Source organism: Dromiciops gliroides, chromosome 3 (assembly GCF_019393635.1).
Source record: "Dromiciops gliroides isolate mDroGli1 chromosome 3, mDroGli1.pri, whole genome shotgun sequence".
In the NCBI taxonomy this organism is placed as follows: domain Eukaryota; kingdom Metazoa; phylum Chordata; class Mammalia; order Microbiotheria; family Microbiotheriidae; genus Dromiciops; species Dromiciops gliroides.
Window position 1 is genome coordinate 634,296,726 of NC_057863.1, and position 26,503 is coordinate 634,323,228.

The window sequence follows — 26,503 nt, forward strand, 5'->3', positions numbered from 1 at the left end:
GACCCTACATTAAGAATCCCTAGATTAAGTACAGCACAGACAAATTGCATCTGAGTCTGTAGAGGGAAGACCCACACCATTACACAGAGTGGATTGACTACCAAGCAGAAATCCCAGGACCTCATCAGGCTTCCAGAGATGTGCGACAACCTTCCCAGAGCAGATCCCTAGGAGGCCAGGCTATGAAACATCACCCAAGAACTCAAGATAATGCTATCCTGCATGTTCCCCCCCAGAGTATACATCCCACCCTGTGAGTGCACATTCTGTTTGTTGTCCCTTCCTTGGCCAATGCTCTGGTTGGACCAGCTTTACCCACCGCCTCCCTCCTGGGTGCTTCCAGTCCACGTGCTGCCCAGTGGGCAAGAACAATTGTTCCAAATTTCCCCTTAAGTGTTCTTGTTTCCCCCTCAATAATCCTTGTTTCATCTTGACAATAAGCATCGTTAGAACTCTTCCCTCAACTCTAAATGAACATAATTGTTTCTGGTGCCAGTAAAAAGTATTAACTCCACTTGGGCATTCCATAAACTTTCGGGATAACGCAATTGATACCAGAGTCATGTTGAAACATCTCAGGTATTACACTCCCGCTCGAATACCTCTGTGGCTGTTGGAAAACTCTTTCCCAAATTCATTAGCCCTGACTCAGTTCCATCAGATTCTGCATTCAGCTGCAGAACGCACTGGGATTCCAGGCCCGGCATTCCAAGGCTTCCCACTTGTGTTGTTCTTACCAGATGGGACTCTTTGGAAGAAGATGCTATCTGCCTCTCACCCAGAGCCAAACATAAACAAGTGTGCCTGAGTGTGTATACACACACATACACCATCTCAGAGAAGGGTGGTGAATGGAAATTTGCCTTTTATCTTACCCTGGCTGTCTCCCATGCCCAGAATACTCTCCTTCCTCACCTCCACCTCTAAGAACCCCTGGTTTCCTCTGAAGTTCAATTCAAATGCCAACTTAAGAGGTGGTACTAGTCCTGACTATGAGGTTCCTTCTGATGATCCTGCCCTCTAATGGCCAGTGCCCCCTCTCACCCCCCAAAATTATTCTGTTTGTCTGATTTTATTTTGTACATATTCATGTGGGTATATGTTGTCTCCCTTCAGAGAATGTCAATCAACAAGCATTTATTAAGTACCTACTGTATACTAGTCACTGCACTAAGTAAGCACTGGGGATACAAAGAAAGCCAAAAAACACAGCCTCTGCCCTCCAGGAGGTCACTGAGGGGATTGGATGTTGTTTTTTTTGTATTCCCTGCATCTAGCACAGTGATCTTTAAAAAAAATTATGGAAAAAATAAACATTTCCATAACAGTGTAATAAAAAAGATGATCGTGCATGAAACTGAAAATCTATTATGTACAACTTGCTATTCCTTTTAAATATAAAATAAAATAATTGTACACATTTTTGTCCCACCCCCACCCTAGAGATGGCTACCATTGGAGACAAATAGGGGTGTGTGTGTGTGTGTGCATGTAAAATTATTTTATACATATATCTATTCACCAGTCCTTTCTTTGAAGCACAAGAATCTTAGATTTAGAGCTGGGAGGGGACCTTATATGCCATTTACTGCAACTCACTCATTTTATAGATAAGGAAACTGAGGCACTTGCTCAGGTGAGATTTGAGCCTAGGTCTTCCTTATACCAAGCCCAGTGCCCTATCCATACAGCCTCTCAATATTCCAAGTATCCTAAGTGAGATTTGAACACATAGCTCTAAATGAAGACCAGAACTGGAGTCTGGTGTAGTAGTCCCTTAATAAATGCTTGTTGACTGACTGAGTATTGGTCCTGGCCTCCCTAGTCAGAGTTCTTTCTGGGAAATGTCCAATAGATAGAAAACTATTTATATTAGCCCTTTTTTGCTGTAGCAAAGAGGTAGAAGCAAAGGGAGTTCCCACTGACTGGGGAAATGGGTAAACCAATGTGCTGCAAGATGCTGATGGAATATTATTGCGCCATACGGAATGATGAACATGAAGAATTCAGGGAAACTTGGTAAGACTTGTTCAATCTGATGCAGAGTGATCCAGGAGAACAATTTATGGGGTTACCACAATAAAGCAAAGGAAAACAACATTAAAAGGCATCTGAATTCAGATCTGTGCAATGACCAATTCTGACTTTGGAAGACTAACGATGAAATCTGCCTAGGGAAGTAAAGGATTCTGGGTTCTGAGTGAGGCATGCAGGGTTAGTGTGTTGATTTGTTTAGGTTTACTTCTTTATTGTGGGGTCCTTTTCTAGTTGGACCTGGTGTTGGGGTGGGAGGGAGACTGAGTCATTGGGAAATCAATCAAACTTGCTTCCTAAGGAGTTCTCTCTAGAAGTCCCTGAATTTCCAGTTGGCTGCGTAAGCATTCCATATCATAGAAAGGGTGGTCATTCAGTGTGCCCTGCAGAGTTTGGGACCTCAGTCGCTGGATGGATGATCTGTCCCATTCAGAGACACATGAAGACATTCTCAGATAGTTAGATCAGATGAACTCTAAGGTCCCTTCATGTTCTAAAGCTGATGATACTGAAGCCACCCATCACAGAATGACTTGCTTCACACTGGTTTCTCTAGTCCTGGATGACAATCTTGCAATCTCCATAAGATTTTTAACCCTTTGTGATCCTCTGCGGGGGTGGGGGGGAGGTACCCACTGGGCTCTGTTAGATACTTTGACAACAAATACTTCAGGGATTGTGATTTAGGTGTGGGTTGTTCCATCACTGATGTTGATTGCAACTTCATCAACCCACTTTCCCTATCCATCTCTCCCCTCCAACCTCTCCCTGGATCAATTTTTCTATACCATCATTTTCCTTTTTACCCCTCAATTAATATCTCCAGATCAATGTCTTTTCTTCTTTTTGTATCAAACTCCCTCTCAATCTCTTTCAAGGAAAGTAAAAAAAAAAAACATTAAGTACCTACTGTATACCAGGCTTTTTAGTAAGGGGGGGGTATAAAATAAGGTAAAAATGGTTATATTCACAAACTCCTGCTTCTCAAAAAAAAAGGCATCACCTGGTGACCAGCCCTCCAATTATTTGATTCTGCTAGCACTTAGGCTGGTCCAAAGGGAAAGAGCCAGCTCATCAACTCATGGTACAGTGGAACTCCAGAGTCAGTGTTCCTGGGTTCAAATCTAGTCACTTACTACCTCAGTGAAATTGGGCAAGTCTCTTCATTCCTTTGTGACTCAGTTTCCTCAGTTATAAAATAAGAGGGTCACACTAGATGACCTTTAAGGTCCCTCGTGGCTCTAAATCTACCATCCTGAGGTCCTGTGACTTGGCTCAGAGTCAAAGCTTTCCTAACTTGGTAGAGACAAAAGCCACCATCCCATGTTAAAGAGGCATTAGCAAGGGATATTTTTTAAAATGTTTTTAATGACCAAAAGGGAATATCTTGGCACCCAAGTCAGTCTCCTTTCCCCACTGCTTTAAAGGACTGCCCACTTCACAGGACCAAACATTGTTTGGCCTGGAAGGACCATTCAAGATATCTGATCCAGCCATCTCACTGTAGAGAGGTGGCATGCTCTTATAGAAAAGGCATGGATAGCATGATGCTAATAAAAATAATAATAATTAGATTTGTATTTGTTGTTAGTCATGTCTGACTCTCCATGACCCCATTTAAGGCTTTATTAGCAAAGATGCTAGAATGGTTTGCCATTTTCTTTTCTGGCTCATTTTATTTTTTACAAATGAGGAAATTGAGGCAAACAGGGTTAAGTGATTTTCCCAGGGTCACATAGGTAATATGTCTGAGGCTGGATTTGAACTCAGATCTTCCTGACTTCAGGTCCAGCACTGTATTGACTGTGCCACCTAGCTGCCCCATATAGTTATATAAATTTACATAGAATTTATATAGCTAGAATTTTAAGATTGTCAAAGCACTTTTATATCCATTCTCTTGTTTGAGGTAGGAAATACTGCATTGCCATTCATATCACACAGACAAGGAAACTGAAGCTCAAAGAGATTAAGTGATTTGCTCACAATCTCCTAGAGAGTGAACATCAGAGACAAGATCCACCTCCTGGTACTCCTGACTTAACAGGCAACCCTCTGTCTGTGACGCTGTGTTGACTCTCCAGAACATTCTGACAGCAGGTTACACAGAGCTCAGAAGGATGGCTAACACACTAGACGGCAGGAGTCAGAATGAAAAACATCTTGAGAGGCTAGGGCAGTTGGGTGACTTGGACAAGATGAAAGTGAAGAGAGACAAATGAAAACTTATCCAATTGGGTTAAAAAAAAATCAACTTCACAAAGACAAGAGAAGAGGAAGAGGTATGGATAAATAGGAAGGTAGTGGTATATGGTGGAGAGAGTCTTCGACTTGTAGTCAGGAGAAACCTGAGTTTAAAGTTAGCCTTGAATACTTGTGACCCTGGGCAAGTCACTTGTTGAACCTCCATTTCCTCATCTGCAAAAAGGGGATAAATACAGTATCTATGGGGGGCAGCCAGGTGTCGCAGTGGATAAAGCACTAGCCCTGGATTCAGGAGGACCTGAGTTCAAATCTGACCTCAGAAACTTGACACTTACTATCTGTGTGACCCTGGGCAAGTCACTTAGCCCTCAATACTCCACAAAGAAACAAAGAAACAAACAAAAAACCAGTATCTACTCCACAGGGTTGTTATGATGCTCAAATAAGATAATGGAAAGTACTTTACAAACCTTGTCATACTATGTACTGAGCTACTGGGTCAGCTATGTGATGCAGTGGATAAAACATCAGGCCTGGAGTCAGGCAGAGCTGAGTTGAAATTGGGCCTTACTTACAAGATGTATGATACTGGGCAAGTCACTTAACCCCTATTTGCCTCAGTTCCTCATCTGTAAAATAGGAATATGCTGCAAAAGGAAATGGCAAATCACTCTAGTATCTTCGCCAAGAAAACCCCATGGACAATATCCATGGGGTCAGAAAGAGTCAGACACAAATTGAACAAAAACAAATGTGAGCTACTATAGTTATTATTATCACTAGTAATAATAACACAAATATAGGAATTATTATATGCATGTGAGCTACATTTATTATTAATGTCATCCTTATGATTAAGATCATATTCATTATGTTATTACATGAATGTGAACTACTACAGTTACTAATAATAAATTATTGTGTGAATTACATTTTATAGGAATATGACCCACCAGTTATTAAAAATAACCTACTTATTAATAGTCATAATAGTTAATTTACAACTAGAAAATTATTAATACTAATTCTACTTAGTAATAGTCATTATAATAGTTAATATATAACTAATTATACCATTGTTATGAAAAAATAATTCTACTCATAAACAGTCATAATAACTATTAATATGCAACTATACTTGGGGCAGCTAGGTAGCACAGTGGATAAAGCACCGGCTCTGGATTCAGGAGGACTTGAGTTCAAATCCGGCCTCAGACACTTGACACTTACTAGCTGTGTGGGCAAGTCACTTAACCCTCATTGCCCCACAAAAAAGAAAATGCAACTTTTCTTATTAATGCTAGCCCTACTTAATAGTCATTATATAGCCAATATATGACTATAAACTTATTATGAATAATTCTACTTACTAACAGTCATAATCATTATTAATATACAAATTTATAATTATTAATGCTAACTACTTATCAATAGTCATTATAATAGCTACTATATAGCTAGCTATATAATTGTTAAGAATAATTCTACTTATTAGCAATCATAAGAATTATTAATGTATAACTACAAAATAGATAAGCACATATTAGTTATTGACAATTCTAGTTATCAATGCATAGCTGTTAATAGCTCATGTTCATATGATAATACTATTTGTTTATTTTACTATTTATTTATTTTTAGTGAGGCAATTGGGGTTAAGTGACTTGCCCAGGGTCACACAGCTAGTAAGTGTTAAGTGTCTGAGGCCAGATTTGAACTCGGGTACTCCTGACTCCAGGGTTGGTGCTCTATCTACTGTGCCACCTAGCTGCCCCGATAATACTATTCATAATAATAATAAATAGTAATTTGTCTGAAAAGGATCTGAGGGGGAGAGGGTCTAAGTGGACAGCAAGCTGAAGGTAGACATCAGTAGACAATGGCAGCCAAGAAAGTGGGTGTAATCTTAGATTATATGAGTTAAGAGAGATATAACAATTAGGACTAGAGAAATGATAGTCCTGCTGTATTCTAACCCCATCAAACTATATCTGGAGTGCTGTGTTCAGTTGACACCATATTTGAAGAAGGATACTGATAAACTGGAATGTGTTCTAAGGTGTATGACAAAAATCATGAGAGGGGTTGAGTTGGAGTGGTATGACAATGATAGGCCCAAGGTGCTAGAGATGTTTGTCCAAGAGGGTGAGAGACTCTGGAGAGACCTAAGAGCAGTCTCCAAGTACCTGAAGCTCTGTTCCATGAAAGAGAGAAGAGAATTGCCTTGTTTGGGCCCAGAAAGCAGAACCACTAATTCCTTAGGAAGCAGTGCTCCCTTCCCCTCTGGAAGTTTTCAGACAAAGGCTGGGGGGCCATCTATCTTGGGGTGCTGTCCAGGGGATTTGTGGCCAGATACCATGTTCACCTGCTTGACCACTGAGATCCATTTCAACACTGAGCTTTTGTGAGATTGAAACTCAGAGTGGGAAAGAGATGTGTCCATGGGCTCCATGTTGTTTTGTGATAAAGTTGGGGCTTCAACACCAAATAAGAAAACCCCCTTATGTCCCCCCAGTAAAGTGGAGATCACGGGCTAATCCTTGGTAAATCTCCAGCATCTCCCATAAGGAAGTGGCCACTGAGCCAAAGTCTGCTCTGTGACTTACATGCCAGCTCCCAAGCCTCATCTGCTTTCTGGGCCCAAACAGGGCTAACACACTAGACGGCAGGAGTCAGAATGAAAATTTGTGATGACAAGAATCCCAGATACTTCCTGTTCTTTCCTAAGGTTATGCAACCATTTTCAAGGCAGAGAAGAGGAAGGCTATATTTCAGAGTGACCACAGGGATGGGGAAAAGAATAGGCATCTCATTCCACAAACAAGACCCAATACTTTCAGAAAGAAGACTTCTCCACAGCCCATTGTAAAACATAACCCTCACACTAGACCCTCTATCTCCTGACACTTGCTGTCCTCTAAGCCTAGAATTCCTCCCTCCTCATTTCCATCTCCTAATTTCCTTGGATTTCATCAAGTCTCAATTAAAACTCTTTTTAATTAAAACTCAATAGGGGCAGCAAGGTGGCACAGTGGATAGAGCACCAGCCCTGGAGTCAGGAGGACCTGAGTTCAAATCCGGTCTCAGACACTTGATACTTACTAGCTGTGTGACCGTGGGCAAGTCACTTAACCTCAATTGCCTCACAAAAACTCAATAAAGAACCCTTTCCAATCCCCCTTAAAGTGTCTTCCCGATGGTGATTCTCTCCAATTTATCCTCTCTCTCTCTCTCTCTCTCTCTCATATATTTTGGTGAGGCAATTGGGGTTAAGTGACTTACCCAGGGTCATACAACTAGTAAGTGTCAAGTGTCTGAGGCCAGATTTGAACTCAGGTCCTCCTGAATCCAGGACCGGTGCTTTATCCACTGTGCCACCTAGCTGCCCCCCTCCCAATTACATTTTTTTTTTTTGCGGGGCAATGGGGGTTAAGTGAATTGCCCAGGGTCACACAGCTAGTAAGTGTCAAGTGTCTGAGGCCGGATTTGAACTCAGGTCCTCCTGAATCCAGGACCGGTGCTTTATCCACTGTGCCACCTAGCCGCCCCCCCCCCCCAATTAAATTTTTTTTTTTTAGTGAGGCAATTGGGGTTAAGTGACTTGCCCAGGGTCACACAGCTAGTAAGTGTTAAGTGTCTGAGGCCGGATTTGAACTCAGGTCCTCCTGAATCCAGGGCCAGTGCTCTATCCACTGTGCCACCTAGCTGCCCCCCCCAATTAAATTTTAATCTGGTTCAGCAGTGCTCTGGGAAGCCTTGCAGGCAGCAATGTGGACCAGCAGGCCATGGATTTGACAACTTTGATCTGTTTCATTTTTACATGGCCACTAAGTGGCATAATGGAAAGAGTGCTAGTCCTGGAGTCAGGAAAACCTGGGTTCAAATCTTATCTCATCTATTTAGTAGCTGTGTGACTTAATATCTCTCAACTGGTTTCTTCCTCTATTAAATAATAATAATGCATCTACCTCCCAGGGTTATTGTGAGGATCAAATGAGATAATATTTATGAAGTGCTTTGCAAGCTTAAAAGCATGATATAAATGTTATTTAGTTAATTTTCAGTCATGTTTGACTCTTTGTGACCCTATTTAGGGTTTTCTTAGCAAAGATATGGCATAGTTTGTCATTTCCTTCTCTAGCTCAGCTTACAGATGAGGAAACTGAGGCAAACGGTGAAGTGACTTGCTCAGGGTCGCCCAGACAGTAAGTGTCTGAGGCTAGATTTGAATTTAGGAAAAGGAGTCTTCCAGACTGCAGGCCTGGAACTCTAACCACTGGACCACCTAGCTATGATTATGATTTTGATTATTAAACTAGGAATCTAAAAAAGGAAGTTACTCAAGGCCACACAGGTAGTATGTAGCAGTGACGGAGATGGCCAGAAGGGTTAACAGATCAACTACCCAGAAGGTTTGAGTTCTTACCAACAGTAACTAGAGGGTTTGAGTCCTTATCAACAGAAGCCAAAGGAAAGAGAAGCCAGAGACCCCAAATAGCCATTAATAACTAGAATGTTTAAACTATCATTCCTAGTTGACAGGAAACAGAAACTGTACCTAGAAACCAGATCTTAAAGTAAAGAGATATCCTAAACAGAGAGACCCTTGGGGTCTGACAAGTTTAAGCATGTTTTAGGAATATGTGCAGAAGGACCAAATGTGTCCTTAGGTTCACCTAATGATGTTTAAACCCCCCAAAACACACCCCTAGTGCAAAAGGTACCCACCTTGGAGGATGTCTTAGTACCCCAAGAATTCCAAAATAAGATATGAACCTCCCACTAAGATAATGAGGAAATAACCTACATTTTCCACTATAAGTGTAACCATTTCCATCTCCCTAATGGAAACACCTTTTCTCTTTGGTGTTCTCTTTGTGGCCATACAGTCTTTTAATAAAACTTAGAAAATGAGTCACTGAGTCATGTAATTCTTTGGGATGCTTCACGTTCAATTAAATCCATTCCTACATCATTTTTGGTGCCCCGTGTGAGGATGTTTACTCCTTGACTCATACGCCTTTTTTTTGTTTGTTTGGTTTTGTTTTTTTTTTTGTTTTTTCTGTGGGGCAATGGGGGTTAAGTGACTTGCCCAGGGTCACACAGCTAGTAAGTGTCAAGTGTCTGAGGCCGGATTTGAACTCAGGTCCTCCTGAATCCAGGGCCGGTGCTTTATCCACTGCGCCACCTAGCTGCCCCACTCATACTCCTTTTTGGAAGCCGTGGGGTCAGAATTTGTCAAGGTAAACTTGGGATTTGCCTCTCTTGTTCCTCGGGTGGACTCCTTTGGCAGGCTGGCCTTCCCAAAAAGAGTGGGGGATTTCTCATTGATCATCTGGGATGATCAAGAGATTTGCCCTATGGGATTTCCTGCTGATCAAGGGATTTGTCCTGATGGCAGAACTCTGCAGTCTGGGGGACTCTCCAGATTGAGTTTTGTTTTATAGTTGACACTCACTTGGATTCAGGTGTGGTGTTAGTAATCTCCGAGAGGTTACAGATGGAACAGGAAGTTAGGGTAGTCTTGGGGTTTATTTTGGCAAATTGGGATAAGTTTGATCTCACTGACCTAAAAAGAAAATGGATGGTGTTTTTTGCAACACTGTCTGGCCACAATAATCCACTCATTTGGCTCTTGGATTCCCTGGGTGGAGTATGCATTGTGTTTCTCTCCTTAGTCAGAAACCTCAGTCTCCTTGGGTGGCCTCCCAAGGTCTGAGGTCAGAATAGCCAGGCTACTTCCAGATTTTTTTCTTGGTGTGGTCTAGTCCAACACACCTTAAAGGGACAAGGAGAGAACATTCTGTGTGACCCCCACCCCTTGGGTATATCATTAAAATTTTGGAAAAGCCAAAAAAATTGGACACGGGAAAAGAAAAAAATGATTTTCTATTGTAACACCTAATGGCTGTTATTTGTAAGAGAAAAGAGAATTAAGGTAAACAAGCCTCCTGATTAGCCCCTACCACACCTCAGAATGGGCTGGACAGGAAGAAGTAACATCTCATGGCTGTTTGTTTGCTTGTTGTTTCATGGCTGTTCATCTGCTTGTTGTCTCATGCATTTATGTGTCTGTCAAATGTTGTAATTGTGTTGTACAATCTATGGGAAATTTTTGGTTGAAGCCCTGTTTGCCTTTCAGAGCTGTGGCCAGGCTCTGAAGGGGGTGGGGGGTGGGAAGGACAGTCTCTGACTTCTGGATATCTTTACATTGTGAACTACTTAAGAGTTTGAATGTGGAATTGAAATGTAAATTCTTTGCTAGACATTCATAGCCTTAGATGAACATTGTAAAAGTTGGTTTACCTGTTTTTGTTCAGACTATCAATTGTTTTGTTTCCTCTAAGACAAAGGAGAAAGCACTGCAAGAATTTTGGAACTAAGGTACAGCCGCCTTGTTGATTCTGTCAATCAGGGCTGCCAGCCAATTAGTTTGGGGCTGTGTGTATGTGGACCATGTTTCCTGCAGAAGAGGGGCCTTTTGGGATAGAGAGAAGGGAGGAGTCAGCTCATTCCAGGAGGCGAGAGGGAGAGGGTTAGATGCGGCACAGCTGAGTCCAGGTGGTGTGATTTCAGGTAGTATTATTTTCCTTCCCCTATTCCCTTTTTCCCTTGTCCCTCGTTCTACTAATCTTACTTGTGTTTTAAATTTGTTCCTGTTAATAAACCCTGTTTTGTTTTTTGAAAGAGGCTATTAATCTCCTTCCTTACCCCAATATTATGGTGAGCCACCTAATTAACACTCCCCAGTTAAAATTTGGCCCTTACAATCTTTCTGGCCCATTGTGTTCCTGCTGAACAGGAAATGTCTACTACCTGGCTATTCCTGAATTTATCTGGCTATTACTACATGATTGTGGTTGCTTGTGACTCTTACCTGAAATCAAATGAAGCTAAGGATGTTTTATCCTGGCTGTTATTATCATGTCCCTAATTTTTCTTTTATAGCAGATATCTATAATCAGAGCAACTAGTCAGTAGAAGAAATGAGCACAATTCAAATATGTAAGATCTTACTGTTTTCAGTCTAAATGTGTGGTCACTTGATATGCCAAACAACTAAGCATATTAATATTCAGGGTTTGCCATCTGCCTGCTAATGCTTACATGGTATTATGATAAGGCTAAACATAATTTGGGGGTTTTTTGGTTTAGAAGAAAGTGAAATTCTTCCCCATTGCAAACGCCTTTTCATGAGAGGGAGGATGGTAACTAGGAGGATTTATGTAGGCTAAACATAGTTATGCATTTCATGCTCTCCATATAGAAAGAAAGAAGACTATTGACCTCAAAAGAATTCTCCTGTGAAGCATGGAAAGGTCTTAGAGATGTCCTTGCCTATAAAGAGAGGCTTTACTAAAGTGGTTAGAGCTTCCCTGCCCAGATCAATGGAATTATGGAGGCCCACTGCAAATTTCCACACTGAGGTCACGGCAGGGGGAAGATTGGCAGATAGATTTTACTCACTTACCATCTTGTAAAAGGTATAGAGGACTTTTAGTCTTTGTAGATCTTTACTTAATGGGTAGAAGCCTTTCCCAGTAAAGCAGAAAAAGGGCACAATATAACAAAAAACCTTCTCAAGTCCCAAATTACCCCAGAGTGATAGATACCCTAACTAAACTCTGTGGGGAAGCAAAGATTGATTGGGTCCTTGCACTCACCTAAACTAAAGTTTGGAAAACTGAAGTACAGAACTAACTAGCACCTCAATGGGAGGGTCCCCATCAAGTTATCCTCTCAACACCCACAGCTGTAAAGTTTAAGGGGCAGAATACATGGACCCATGTTTCTCAAATTAAACTCTTTGTCCCCTTAGAATCAAACAGTAGGAAAAAGAAGGACATATATTCCTGTGAACTGCTGGAGGATTTCAAGTTTCTCTTCTGTTGACAGACACGCTGGAATGAGTATTCTTTCTCCTTTGTACCCTCACTTTTTACCTTTGACCCTTCTGCTCCTCGTGCCTATTCCAACCCTGCATGGTGCCCCAGGGACTGAACCATCCCACCTAAACAGTAACTAAGGCAGGCCCTTCTGACTGCTAGTTATGTAAGAAACACCTACAGAGCAGAAGAGAATTCTCTTTTCCTAGTTCCTGGCTTTAATGCCTCCAGGACATATCCCTGTAGTCTCAAGGAAATGCCCTAGACCTATGAACCCGTTGAAGATCTAAGGTTCCTGTTTTTGGAAGAAGAAGAAAAAGGACACCTAGCCCTGGATGCTTGGTATTCTTGCTTGAAGTTCCACCTAGTATGATAAAGTGGTAACCAAAGCAGGACCTACCAATTGTTGGGCATGTAAAGGACACCCCCAAACTGAACTTAACCTCCTGCCTCTTGCTTGGGTTTGACTACTACCCACTCCTATCCCCTTCCCACTTCCTTGACCCTATGTGCCCCTCCTCCTTTGTTAGCTACCCCTTTCTGGAGTACTTTGAATAATTCTTTGTGTTTCCTAACTGGTGAGTCTTTTGAATTTATGCATCTTGATTCAGTCAATCATGTTGGGATGCAGCTGATTAAAAACTTTCTGCACTCAAGACCCTAATTCCAACTCCAGGCTCTGGGAATACCTCACAGGCCTTGATTCATACTACCCTAAAATCAGGCCCATTGTTTTCTTGTAATTCAAGTAGTGAATGAATGGGGTTGTAATGTTACTGCTCTTTTTAATTCGGTGATCTGTGGCCAGAAGGGATACACTTTCATATGTGGGTGCCTAGCTACTTGATTCCTACTTTCTTTTGATTGGTCTCCTGGATATCATTATAAGTCTTTAGTTTTAACTGCCACCTGCTTAGGCCCACATGTTACCCTGGGCTATTTGGATCCCAGAGTATCCATAGGAACCTGGGATAATTTTCTCTGTTGGGTCTGGAAGACTGTCACCTTTCCCCTGGATTGGATATCTTGTTTTGTTTTTGTTTTTTGTGTAGGGCAATGAGGGTTAAGTGACTTGCCCAGGGTCACACAGCTAGTAAGTGTCAAGTGTCTGAGGCCGGATTTGAACTCAGGTACTCCTGAATCCAGGGCCGGTGCTTTACCACTGTGCTATCTAGCTGCCCTGGATTGGATATCTTGAACATGAGACTGTGCTTACAAGCTTAACATTGGCAATAGAACAAATCTCTAATTCTACTGTGTTAGGGTTACAAGACTTGGAAGAATCCTTAAAATCATTGGCAAACGTGGTCCTAGATACCTGGATTGCCTTGGACTATCTATTGGCCGAGGAAGGTGGAGTCCGTATGGTCCAGAACACCTCCCGTTGCAAGGATGTCAACAATTCTCGGAAGGTTGAGCTCTGCATACAGAGGTTGCACGATGTCTCCACTTGGATGGCTGAAACTCTTCACAGTTGTTCGCTTTGTCTGGTTTTTCATGGACTTCTTGGATTTATTCTGTATTAGGATCCCTGCTGCCCCTTGGTCTGTTAATCCTTTGTGTTGTGGCCTTTGCATCTATAATCTCATCTTTTCATTTGTGGCATCCCATTTAACTTCCATGCAACTCTTAGGGGATGCCAGGAAGGCTTTTTACTCTGGCTCCTAGATCTCTATCCACACATAGACCCCCCCCCCTCCCGTGGGCCCTTATGTCATCCCCACTCAGCAGGAAGCAGATGTTTGTCCCTTTTCCTGGGGAATATGAAAAGGGGGGGGGTTATGGAAGTGGCCAGAAGGATTAACAGATAAGCTAAGTAACTAGAGGGTTCAAGTCCTTATCAACAAACTATCAATGAAAGCCTAAGGAAACGGAAGCCAGAGACCCTAAATAGCCATTAATAACTGGAATGTTTAAACTAGCATTCCTAGACTACAGGAAACAGAAACCAGTTCTTAAAGTAAAGAGATACCCTAAACAGAGAGACCCTTGGGGTCTGACAAGTTTAAACATGTATTAGGAACACGTGCAGAAGGACCAAATGTGTCCTTAGGTTCACCTAATGATGTTTAAACCCCCAAACACACCCTAGTGAGAAAGGTACCAGCCTTGGGGGATGTCTTAGGATCCCAAGAATTCCAAAATCGGATAAGAACCTCCCACAAGAAGGAGACTAAGATAATGAAGTAATAACCTACATTTTCCATTATAAATGTAATTATTTACATCTCCCTAATGGAGACACCTTTCTTCTTTGGTGTTCTTCCTGTGGCCATGCAGTCTTATATACATACATATACATACACACATATACATATATACATATATATACACACACACACATACATAATATATATATGGTGGGGCAATGAGGGTTAAGTGATTTGCCCAAGGTCACACAGCTGGTAAGGGTCAAGTGTCTGAGTCTGGATTTGAACTCGTCGTCCTGAATCCAGGGCCGGTGCTTTATCCACTGAGCCCCCCAGCTGCCCCCAGCCATGCAGTCTTTTAATAAAACTTAGAAACTGAGTCACTGAGTCATGCAATTCTTTGGAATGCCTCATAATCAATTAAACCCATCCCTACATCATCAGGAGTGGGATTCTAACCCAAGCTTTCTCACTTTCCAAGTCAGTATTCTATCCACGACACCTTATGACCCAGATTACACTTACTTTCCAAACCTCTATAACACAATTCTACAACCTAGATCTATTAGCTTCCATATGATCATATACTTTCCCCCAAGCAAGAAGCCATCTTGATATAGGACAAGGCTTAGAATCCTTTCTCCTTCCTTGTCCTTAATCTCCATATCCTTTCCCATCCATATGGTGCTCAACCCACTTTTACCACCCCCACCCCTAACACTTGCATAGGCCTTAACACTTTCCCCAGAACTTCCACAATGGGCATGGCAGGGACAAGGGAAGGAGACAAGACTGTCTTCAATGTCTAGGGTGATGCCCACTACACAGCACCGATAAGATAAAATTGGAATCACAAGCTAAAGCTATATGAAATCTCTCAATTCCTCTGTTTCTGATTAGGACTGCATCTAACCCTAGCTTGACCTACTCTGTATTCCCCATTCATGGCATTCCAGTGATCATATCCATGCCTTTGCATAGGCTGTCTCCCACTCTTAGAATTTCCTACCTCCTTACCTATGTCTCTTACAATCCCTAGGTCCATCAGAGGTTCATCTCAAGTCCTATCTCTTGCAAGAGACCTTTCTTGATCCATTCCCTCCCTCCCCTCAGGCAGGGGAATTATTTTAAAATTATTTTGTACTTACTTATCTGGAGGCATTTTTCCCATTTGTAGAAGTTGGGGGAGATTTTTCTCCAACTTTCTCAGCTCTCTGAGGGCAAAGACTATTTTATTTCTTTGTATCATGAGGGCACACTGTCTGGCATGTACTAGAAAACAAGGTATTTATATTCTCTCTCTCTCTCTCTCTCTCTCTCTCTCTCTCTCTCTCTCTCTCTCTCTCTCTCTCTCTCTCTCTCTCAACTTCAACTTCTCCTGGCATTAACACTCCTATATCAATATTTCCCTCCGTATTCATACTCCTCTCAAAGTCTCCCATGCAATATTTCCCTGGATCAATATCTCTATATCAATCTTTCTTTTCTTTTAATCTTTCTCAATTGCTCAGTCTCTCCCTTTCAATATCTGTCTCCTATCACTCTTCACTTTCGATCCCTCTAATAATTCTTTCTCTTCTCCGTATTATTCAATTTTTCTCCCTCAAAGTATTTCCCCTCTCTCCTTCCCACAGACTTCTGGCAGAAAACTCCAGGGAAGTCAGTTTCTTCCTTTGTCCTGGTCACTCACTTAATCTAGTGCTTTAAAACATCTGGCTATGAGAACATCCTTCCTGAATATCTATATTAAAACCTCTGGCTGATATTTTTTAAGACTTTCCCCTGACCCTGAACCAAAGGAAACTTTGTGGGCCCCAACAAACTAATCACCCATCTTGAAGGTCTGGGGTGAGAACTCATCATCAGGACCCTGGACAGCGCTTAGGCATTACACAGTGTTTCTTGGTGCTGGGTGGGATTCAAGTATTTGCATTTATATGCATATGAGTATGCATGTATACATTTGGATACAGGTACACATGTTGTGGGAGGGCCCAACGTAGTTTTAACAATGACAGGCTTCAGGAGGTCACAGAAAGGAGTCAGGACACTCACAAGGAGTCAGGGAGATGTGTCCCCTGGTCCACTAATTCCCCCAGCCCAGGGAGGGAAGAGAGCACCTGGACACTCCACAGGAGATGAGCCTGCAGCTAGCTTGGGGCCAAAGACCCTATTAACAGCTCCCAACACTTCTACCAACCAGGTTGGGGGAAGCTCAGGTTAGGTGGGGGATGTTTTCGTCTTCCCCGAGAGGGACATGAAAAAACTGCACTCAATTTGGAATTGTACTTGAGAAAAATACTAATTATCTATCAGTTACCAGCTGGCTGGCGTGGTGTGGTGAGGAGCTGAGTGCAAGGAAGGAGCCGAGGCCTCCTGCCATCCACAGCAAGTACAGGCAGCTCCGGCTAACTGAGGGCCCTGATAGCTTCAAACAAGCAGGCAAGCTCCCTGCATGCCCCATCTTGCACGGTGGTGATGTTTCCATGCCCCTCCTGCCTCCCCCTTTAAGGAAAAAAGCTCTGCAGGGGGTCTTCTCACAGCCAACCTAGGTGCAAAAAATCTCATTTCCAATGTTTGTCCCACCTCCACCCCCTGTATCGATAAGAGGCTAGGGAGGCCTATGGTGGGGAGCAGAGACTGGGATAGTCTCATTACCTAGCTCAGTTTAAGAAACTTTGTCTGGAAAAAAGCAATGGGGAACAAGCTGGAATTGTGTTTGTGTGTGTATCTATGTGTGTATGATGAGGCAGAAACTCACCAATATAACAAACTGTATGGTAATGAGCTAGGGGATAGAGCAATGGGTCCATCTAATGTCACTCTCTCTACTTTGCAGTGAGGGAGAAGACGTACCTCCTGATGGTTTGGCACAGATGTCTTCTCATGTTGTGAACTGTAAGACCAGCTAGCTTGAAAATGGGCTGGGGCACTGTCCAGAGGTCCTTGAGGGATTCTCTGCCTTCCAAAGGAATCACTCTACTTGGTTTTTGTCCAAGAATTTTTCTGAAACTTTCCAGAGGCATGAGAAAGCCAGCTCCTGGCACATCCCGGGAGTGGGGCAACATTATTTCTATGCATGAGGATGATTCTCATTGAGTTGCTCTGTTAGTTAGTTGCTCATCTGAGTCCTCTGTTACAGAAGTCTTCAAGGGAGAATGGCATCGTATATTTAAAGTGATGGACTCAGATTCTAGCAGATCTGAATTCAAATTCATCCTCAAACAATTACAAGGTTGGTGGCTGACCTTGGACAAGTCACATAAGTTTCCTCAGTCTCAGGAATTGTTTCTTTCCTGTCTCAGTGTCCCTAAACATGTAATAGGAACTTAATCAATGTCGATTGATTGATTCCCTTATTTTACAGGTGAAGAAACTGAGGCACAGAGATGTTAAGGGATTTGGTCAACATGTGGACCTAAAGCCAAGACTCAAATCCAAACTCTCAGACTTCACGCCCACTAGATTGAACTTAATAAGTTACTGACAAGAAAAAAAAAAGACTGCCTTCCCTCTCTTCATTATTTTCTACATTTGTACAGAGTTATTTGCTATTGTCTCTCTAGTTAGACTGTAAGCTCCTTGAAGTCAGGGAATTACTGCCAAACACAGGACTTAGAATCCAGGCCCTTGGTTTTATCTATGTCTTTTTCCATTGAACCACAGGGTCTTGTGTCTTTTATTTGTTTTTTGTTTTTTTCAGGGCAATGAGGGTTAAGTGACTTGCCCAAGGTCACACAGCTAATGTCAAGTATCTGAGGCCAGATTTGAACTCAGGCCCTTCTGAGTCCAGGGCCAGTGCTTTATCCACTGTGCCACTTACCTGCCCTCATGTGTCTTTTAGAATGAAGAGTAAAGAAGACAGTTCTGAATCTTGCCTCTCTGATCAACACCAGCTGTTTGACCACAGGCACATCACACTCTCTCTGGGCCTCAGTTTCTTTATCCATGAAATGGGGATAACACAACCCTTACCTCACAGGTTCTCTATGACAATACAATAAACTATGCTGGGTAAATCACCCTGAAAACCTCAGAATGGCATATAAATGATTACCATGAACATCATAAAATGAAAATTATCATCTTTTCAATGAAGTTCAGATGCAAGAGGTCTACAGACAAGCTGCTCTCCTGACAACAGTCTATGTATCAGTGAGCAGGTGGCTAAATTAACCGCTTCTCATGTTTGAATGAAAAATTCTTGAGATGTCAGCTCATCTTCTGAGGGCTCACCAAAAGTATCCATGACACAATTCTGGGAGCAGACATAATGTCAGTGAGGAAGAGGAAGATTTTTTCTTCTTGTTATTATCTTTCAGCTCTGACTTCCCATGAGAATTGGTGTGATGATGGGGGTGAGACATGCTGAGGATCCATTTCTGGAGGAGAGAGGTCAGCCTTCTTTCAGTTGCTCAGGGGGGTGGTATCAGATGCAACCCATCTGATGACCACTGAGCCGTAATACCCCATGCAATGGTGGAAATGAGGAACTTGGGAAATAGATACCAGAGGGAGGTTTCGTGGCATCTGAGGGAGATTGATGCATCACCAGCCGTGAGCATGTGATCAGCCAGGGGGTGGGGACTAGATAGGTCTCTGGTACAGACCCACACCCCAGATGGGGCACAAAAGATACGAAGAGAGAAAACATCCCTAAAGCTGATGAGCAATTTTCCTAACTTCCTTGGCAGACTAGTGGGTGAATGAAGGGTTGGGGGTGGGGTAGTACCAGTCATTGAACAACAATGGGGAAGTCTTCTTCCTCCCCAAATGGGTTTGAAAGTCCTCTCTACTGCTTACTAACAGCCTACATTTAGGCAAGCTACATTCCTTTTCTGAGAATCTGGTTTCTTGTCTGCAAAATGTAAAATGAATACAATGCCTCCCGTGAGATAATGGATCAAATGTAAGCTTATTAAAGCTTATTTGTACATGATGTCCCAAAATTCTTGGTGCAGTTTTAGATATAAATTAGCTTTTTTAGAGCTCATTATTTAATTTAAATTTAAAGCTAGCTTAATTTTTAAAAATTTTATTCATTTATTTATTCACTTATTCATTCATTCACTCATTCATTAACTCATTTATTTTGAAGCTAGCTTAATTTAACTTAAGCTTGTTCAAGATTAAAATTCCACTAAGACTTTTGGGACATCATCTTATATAAATGGAAACTATTATTTTTCTAGGGGCAGCAAGGTAGAGCAGTGGATAAAGTACTGGCTCTGGAGCCAGGAAGACTCTTCTTCCTGAGTTCAAATCTGGCCTCAGATACTTACTAGCTGTATGACCCTGGACAAGACACTTAACCATGTCTACCTCAGTTTCCCCATACGTAATATGAGTTGGAAAAGGAAATGGCAAATCACTCCATTTGGGGGGGGGCGGGGCAATGAGGGTTAAGTGACTTGCCCAGGGTCACACAGTTAGTAAGTGTCAAGTGTCTGAGGCCGGATTTGAACTCAGGTCCTCCTCAATCCAGGGCCAGTATTTTATCCATTGTGCCACCTAGCTTCCCCCCACTCCATTATTTTTCCCAAGAAAAACCCCAAAGTCACAAAGGCTCAGACATGACTGAAACAACTCAACAACACTGCTATTTTATTACCATTATTGTCCACCTTATGGAGTTGTAATAACTAATTTATCTCATGTTCCTTTTTATCCATCACTCAACCAACAAGCATTTGCTAAGCACCTACTATGTGTCAGGCACTGTGTTGGTGCTGAGGATACAGTCATTGAAGACAGTTCCTGCCCTCGAGGAGTTTATAGTCTTTCTGGGGACTACAAGAGGGACATCCATAGATACATACAAAATAAATACAAGGTAGGGGCAGCTAGGTGGCACAGTGGATAAAGCACCAGCCCTGGATTCAGGAGTACCTGAGTTCAAATATGGCCTCAGATACTTAACACGTACAGGCTGTGTGACCCTGGGCAAGTCACTTAACGCCAATTACCCTGCAAAATAAATAAATAGATAGATACATAGATACATAGATACATAGATAAATAAATAAATAAATTTGAGGTGATGGGCAACAGGATTAGCAACTCAGAGAATAAGGAAAAACATCATGTGAGAATTAAAGGAGACTAGGAACTAAGCATTAGTGGTAAAGAAAGATGCTTTCCTCAGCATTGGGCATAGCCAGTGCAAATGCCCAGACATAGTAGAAGGAATGAGCAAATGAGCCTGAATGACCTGAATGAGCAAAAGTTAGAAGGTCAGTTTGACTGGATTATGGTGTACATGAAAGTAAGTAAGGTATGAATAAAGCCTGAAGGGCAGGTTGGGGTCAAGGCATGAAGAGTTTTAAATGTCAAACAGAGGCATTCATATCTGATTCTAGAGGGGGTGGGAATCACTGACATTTCTTGAGAAGGGGGTTAAAATGATCAGTCCCACATTTTGGGAAAATCACTTTGGCACCTGTGTGTGGTGGGGAGAGACCTTAGACGAAGAGGCCAATTAGGAAGCTAAGGAAAGAGTCTAGTCAAGAGGTGATGAATGAAGGAAGTGAAAAGAAAAGAGAAGGGGATGGATATGAGGGATGTTGAGGAGGCAGAAATAGTGAGATTTGGCAACTGATTAGATATGGGGACCTATTCCTTTGCACAGGATGGAATGGACCACTCTTTTCACTTCTATCCTTTAGAACCCCTAGTTTTTTCAAAGTTTAGTTCAAGCATCACTTCCTATATGAAATGGATCCCCAGTTACTAGGGTCCTCCACATACCCCAAATTACATTTCCTTTTTATCTATCATCTGTCTATCATCTATCTATCTATCTATCTATCTATCTATCTATCTATCTATCTATCTATCAATCATCTATCTATCTATCTATTATCCATCCATCCATCATCCATCCATCCATCCATCCATCTATCATTCATCCATCCATCTATCTATTATCCATCCATCTATTATCTATCTATCTATTATCCATCCATCCATCATCCATCCATCCATCCATCTATCATTCATCCATCCATCTATCTATTATCTATCCATCTATTATCTATCTATCTATCTATCTATCTATCTATCTATCTATCTATCTATCTATCTATCTATCTATTATCCATCCAGCCATCATCCATCCAGCCATCCATTCATCCATCCAACTATCTATTATCCATCTATCAATCAATCAATCTATCCATCCATCCATCCATCTATTTATCTCTGTACCTATTGTTCCCTGAAACAGGATATACTTAGCAAGCAGAAAGGGTCATTTTTGCCTCTTTAGACCCCCATGCCTACCTAGCACAGTGCAGGCCACACAACAGATACTTAAATGCTTGATGAATGAATGAATGATCAAATGAAGTATGGTGTAGTGGAAACAACATTGGATTTGTAGTAAGGAGACTACTGGGTTGAAACCTACCTCTGATATTTACCAACTGTAAGCCACTTAACCTCTGGATGCCTCAGTTCCTCATTCATATAATGAGAATAAGAACAGCACCCACCTCCTGGATTTGTTGTGAGTTTTGATACCACATACTTGATAAGCCTTAAGGAGGAAAAAGGATGGGAATAAGCATTTATGTAGCACCTACTATATGCCAGGCACATACAACCTATGTGACCCCATGTGACCGCTCCACCTTGTTTGCCTCAGTTTCTTCATCTGTAAAAATGAGCTGGAGAAGGAAATGGAAAGCCACTTGCTTTTCTTTCCTAGGAAAACTCTAAATGGGGTCACAAAGGGTCAGACACAACTGAAATGATTGAACAACAACAACAACAAATGTGCCAGGCACTGTGGCAATTGCTATCTAAACATTTTCTAATTTGATTCTCACAACAACCTTAGTAGGGAGGTGCTATTATTATGCCCATTTTATAGTTGAGGAAACTGAAGCAAGGAGAAGTAAAGTAAAGTGACTTGTCCAGGATCACACAGCCTGTAACATCTTAAGTTAGAACTTCCCGACTTGAGGCCCAGTGCTCTATCCACTGAGCAACATAGCCGCTTTAAATGCCATATTGATGCCAGCCTATTATGTACAATGCAAATCTCACCCCTAATTATTATTATTTTTTTTTTGCGGGGCAATGGGGGTTAAGTGACTTGCCCAGGGTCACACAGCTAGTAAGTGTTAAGTGTCTGAGGCCGGATTTGAACTCAGGTACTCCTGAATCCAGGGCTGGTGCTTTAACCACTGCGCCATCTAGCTGCCCCCTAATTATTTTTTTTTTGGTGAGGCAATTGGGATTAAGTGACTTGCCCGGGGTCACACAGCTAGTAAGTGTCAGGTGTCTGAGGCAGGATTTGAACCCAGGTCCTCCTGACTCCAGGGCTGGTGCTCTATCCACTGTGCCACCTAGCTGCCCCAACCCATAATTATTTTAATTATTGGTATTGGGAGCAGAGGGGTTTCCAGACCTGTGATTTCATCACAGAGAATTCCCAGGAAGGAAATTCCTTTCACCAATGCTGATGAACACCTGCTCTGCAACCTATATAGACCTTCTCTGGTGTATTGAGAGCTTAAATGACTTGTCTTGGGTCCCACAGCCAAGATAAGTCAGAGGCAAGATTTAAAATTAGGTCTTCCTAACTCCTCACCCTATGCCACACTTCCTCTTTATAGTCATAACCACTACCTTTGCTGTGTTATTAATTGCTTTTGTTATTGTTATAGGTGCAGGTGTGGTTGGGTCCACCCCAAGGAGCTATGTGCTAGCCTTGGACCATCAATTAGAAGGTGAGCTTCTGGAGGTGAGGGCTTTTTATTTTCTGTCTTTGCACTTACCACGGTGTCTGGCACATAGTAGGCACTTAATAAATTATTGTTGATTATATTTGTATGCATTTATATGCATGCACATTGTCTTTCTCCAATAGAAAGAATGCCTTTGTTTCTACTCTTGTTTCTGGATCCCTAGATCCTAGCACAGTGCCTTGCACATAGTAGGCACTTAATAGATGCTAATTCATTGAATTTATTTTGTATATATCTATATGCATACACACTGTCTTTCCCCAATAGACTGTATGTTTTCCTTTTTTCCCCCAATAGACTATTACTTTTGTTTCTGAATCCCCAGATCTTAGCACAGTGCCTAGCACACAGTAGGCACTTAATAAATGTTAATTGATTGTATTTGTTTTGTATATATTTATATGCATACACATTGTCCTTCCCTTATAGAATACTTTTGCTTTCACTCCTGTTTCTGAACACCCAGATCCTAGTATGGTGCCTGTCACATAGTAGGCACTTAATGGATGCTGGTTCCTTGATTGTGGATTAATTCTTTTCCTGAGGGAAAAGGGCTCCAGAGCTAAGTCTATGCATGTGCGCTCACGTGCGCGCACGCGCGCACACACACACACACACACACACACATCACCTACCTCACACCACACTCAGAACTTTGCAAGCCCTTTTCAGCTAAGACACTTGCTGGCATATTCCGGACCACATGCCAAGCCTGTCCCCAGGGACCCATCAAGATTGACAGGAAGGAGAAGAATTGAATTCAGAGCCCTCTGACATGTTTGCATTTGACCGGCTGCCTCCTCTGGCAGCTGCTGGGGAAAACAGCGCTCTGGGAACCTGGCTCTCCCAACCCAGACAGCCCCAAGACACTGGAGAGCAGACTTTGTGTGCTCCTCAGATGAGAAAGCCATCTGATGAGGCTGAATTCCTCTGGCAGCCTTCCCTCGCTGTCTCCTCCCCTACCCCCACCCCTGCCTGCTTACCTCCTCCAGCCACTGCCACTGCCCCTGCTCCTGCCCCTGCTCCCTTATCACCTGAGAGAGCATCACCTCCCCAGAACCCCCAGTGGATAGAATTCCAAAACAAGATAATGGGCTAGAGCTTCAGAGGAGGCACCTCATGCTCTTCCATCTGGCTGGGCCACCATGTTATTTGCATAGGAGAGTAGGCAAAAGGCAAGACCCGGGATCCCCCAAAGGGGGGCTGCTGGTCACTTCCCAAATCCTCTCCCAACTCTGCACCCCACAAGGTTATCTATCACCTGTCCCCACCAGCCTCTAACCAAGCAGTCTCTCCAAAGTCCCAACATCACAAGTAAGTCAAGAAGTCCTCTGTTCACCTATCAAGAGCATTACAGAATCACAGAGCTAGAGCTGGAAGGGGCCTTTGAGATGACTTGGTTCAACCACCTGACTTTACAGAGAAGGAAACTGAGGCAGAGAGAGAAAAAGTGACTTGTCCACATAGCCAAATGTCTCAGTGAACATGTGACAGGAGCAAGATTTGAACCCAGGTGCTCTAAGTCCGAAGCCATCGCTATTCCCATCTTGCCATGTTAGCAATCACCAATTGACTTCAGAATAGCAGGACCTCAAGGTTAGAAGGGACTGCAGAAGCCACAGAGACAGTGAGGTTCCTGTTGACATCACCCCTGATGAGTGGTCTCTCAGCCTCTTCTTGAAGGCAAAAATCTCAGTGAATCACAGCACGTCAGAGTTGGAAAGGACCGTCTATGGTCAATTCATCCAAACTAGACTCATGGAAGAATCTCTCCCAGAACACTTCTCAAGCAAGCATCAAACCATTTCATGAAGCCCTTCAGTGAAGAAGAACCCACGAGGCTCCTCGGGAAGCCTATTAATAAAAATCCTAATAGTGAACATTTCCAAAGTGCCTACTACGTGCCAGTCACTATGCTTCATGATTTTTAATCTCATGTGATCCTCACAACAACCCTGGGAGATAGGTCCTATTCTTACTTCCATTTTACAGATGAGGAAACTGAGGCAAACAGGTTAAATGACAGGCCCATTCCACATAGAATAGCTCTACTAGTTAGAAATCTGTTCCTCTTAAATCTTTCCACCTCTCAGTTAATTCCTTTGGGTCCAGAAGTTTTGAGGTGGACAGAACGGTTGCCCCTGCTAACCACTGTCATCATAAACTCTCTAGGTTCATCTCAGCTATGGCAAGGAGATGGGACTTTCTTTATCTCCCCCAGCAGCTCCTTGAGGCATAAGGATCAAATCAAAGCCATACCAGCCGACAGACAAGTTTGAAGCTAAGGTTAGATAACGCTTCACTCCCTCCAGACGATGCTAAAGTTCCCAACTCCATCCTGACCCCACCTCCTTGTCCAGGGATGCCCAAGAGAGGCGCCAGCGGAAGGGAGGAGATGCAGAGGGAGGGATCAAAGGCAAAAGATGAAGAAAGGGAAGGAGGAATCAACTCACTGTCCAAGTGGCCGACTTGGCGGTGCTGGATTGCTGAAAGGTGACCTCAAAGTGATGGGGGCCTGGGTAGTCCGTGTTGGAAGGGATGACGGGTGCGGGGGACATGGTGTCAAACGTCGAGCTGGGCTGGGAATAGGGAGAGTGTGTCGGCACGCTGGCAGAGTGCTCTGGGTTGTAGGGGCTGGTGGAGGCCGCGCGGCTGCTGCTGTTCTGATCCATGCTGTTGGTGAGCAGATTAAACTGGGACTGGAGAAGGGAAAAGGGGGAGGAGGGAAGGGGGGGGTGAAAAAAAAACACACACACACACAGTCAGTTTAGGAGAAATGGAAACATCAGCTACCCTTCTTCGGGACCAGAGGTGTCCTGTTACAGACTTCTTAAAGGGCCAGCCAACCTCGAGTCATCCCAAATATTTCCTTGGGTCTCTCCCCACCTCTCTAACCCTCCCCCCTCCCCATCCAACAGGTCACTACTTGCACGAAGGGATAAACTGACATGTTCACCTCACCCACTCTATCAGCCTTCCCCAGGTGCCAAGTTTTCAGGAAATCTAACTGAGCATTTAACGGGGTGGAAGGGAAGAGACCAAAAAAAAAAAAGGTGGGGGGGCAAACCCTCTGTTAGCTCTGAGGGGAATTGTGTGGTGAGCAAAACATCCCCCTTCTCCGTTATCTCTCCTCTTCCCCAGAGCTTCCAGAGGCTAGGTATCAGCAGCCCAGATCTTGCACTTCCTTCCCCCTCCTTCCACTGCCCCTCTCTCCAAGAAGCATAAAGCACTAGGCAGGCATTGCCTCAGGGGACCCCTGTCACCCAGGGATAGGGATGGAGTGGGATAGATTAGTGTGCCCATTTGATAGATGGTGGGAGGAAAAAAAGTGTTCAGCGAAGCTTGCCTGAGCTCCCCCAGCAAGCCAATGGCAGAACCTGTGGAAGAGACCTCAGGTATCTTGACCAAGACACATGAGGATCCTTAGGCAGATAGGACCCCAGAGGCATTTTCACAGATGAAGAAACCAAGCCAC

The 26,503-nt window shown here is 43.0% G+C and overlaps 1 protein-coding gene across 1 annotated transcript in view; it reads right to left on the bottom strand.

The window, feature by feature from the left end:
- TP73 (tumor protein p73) overlaps window positions 1-26,503 on the bottom strand; it is a 204,781-nt gene that overhangs the window by 69,405 nt on the left and 108,873 nt on the right. Inside the window, exon 4 of the mRNA XM_043995532.1 lies at window positions 25,482-25,727. Coding sequence (XP_043851467.1) covers window positions 25,482-25,727 — 246 coding nt within the window. The remainder of the gene's footprint in view (window positions 1-25,481; window positions 25,728-26,503) is intronic.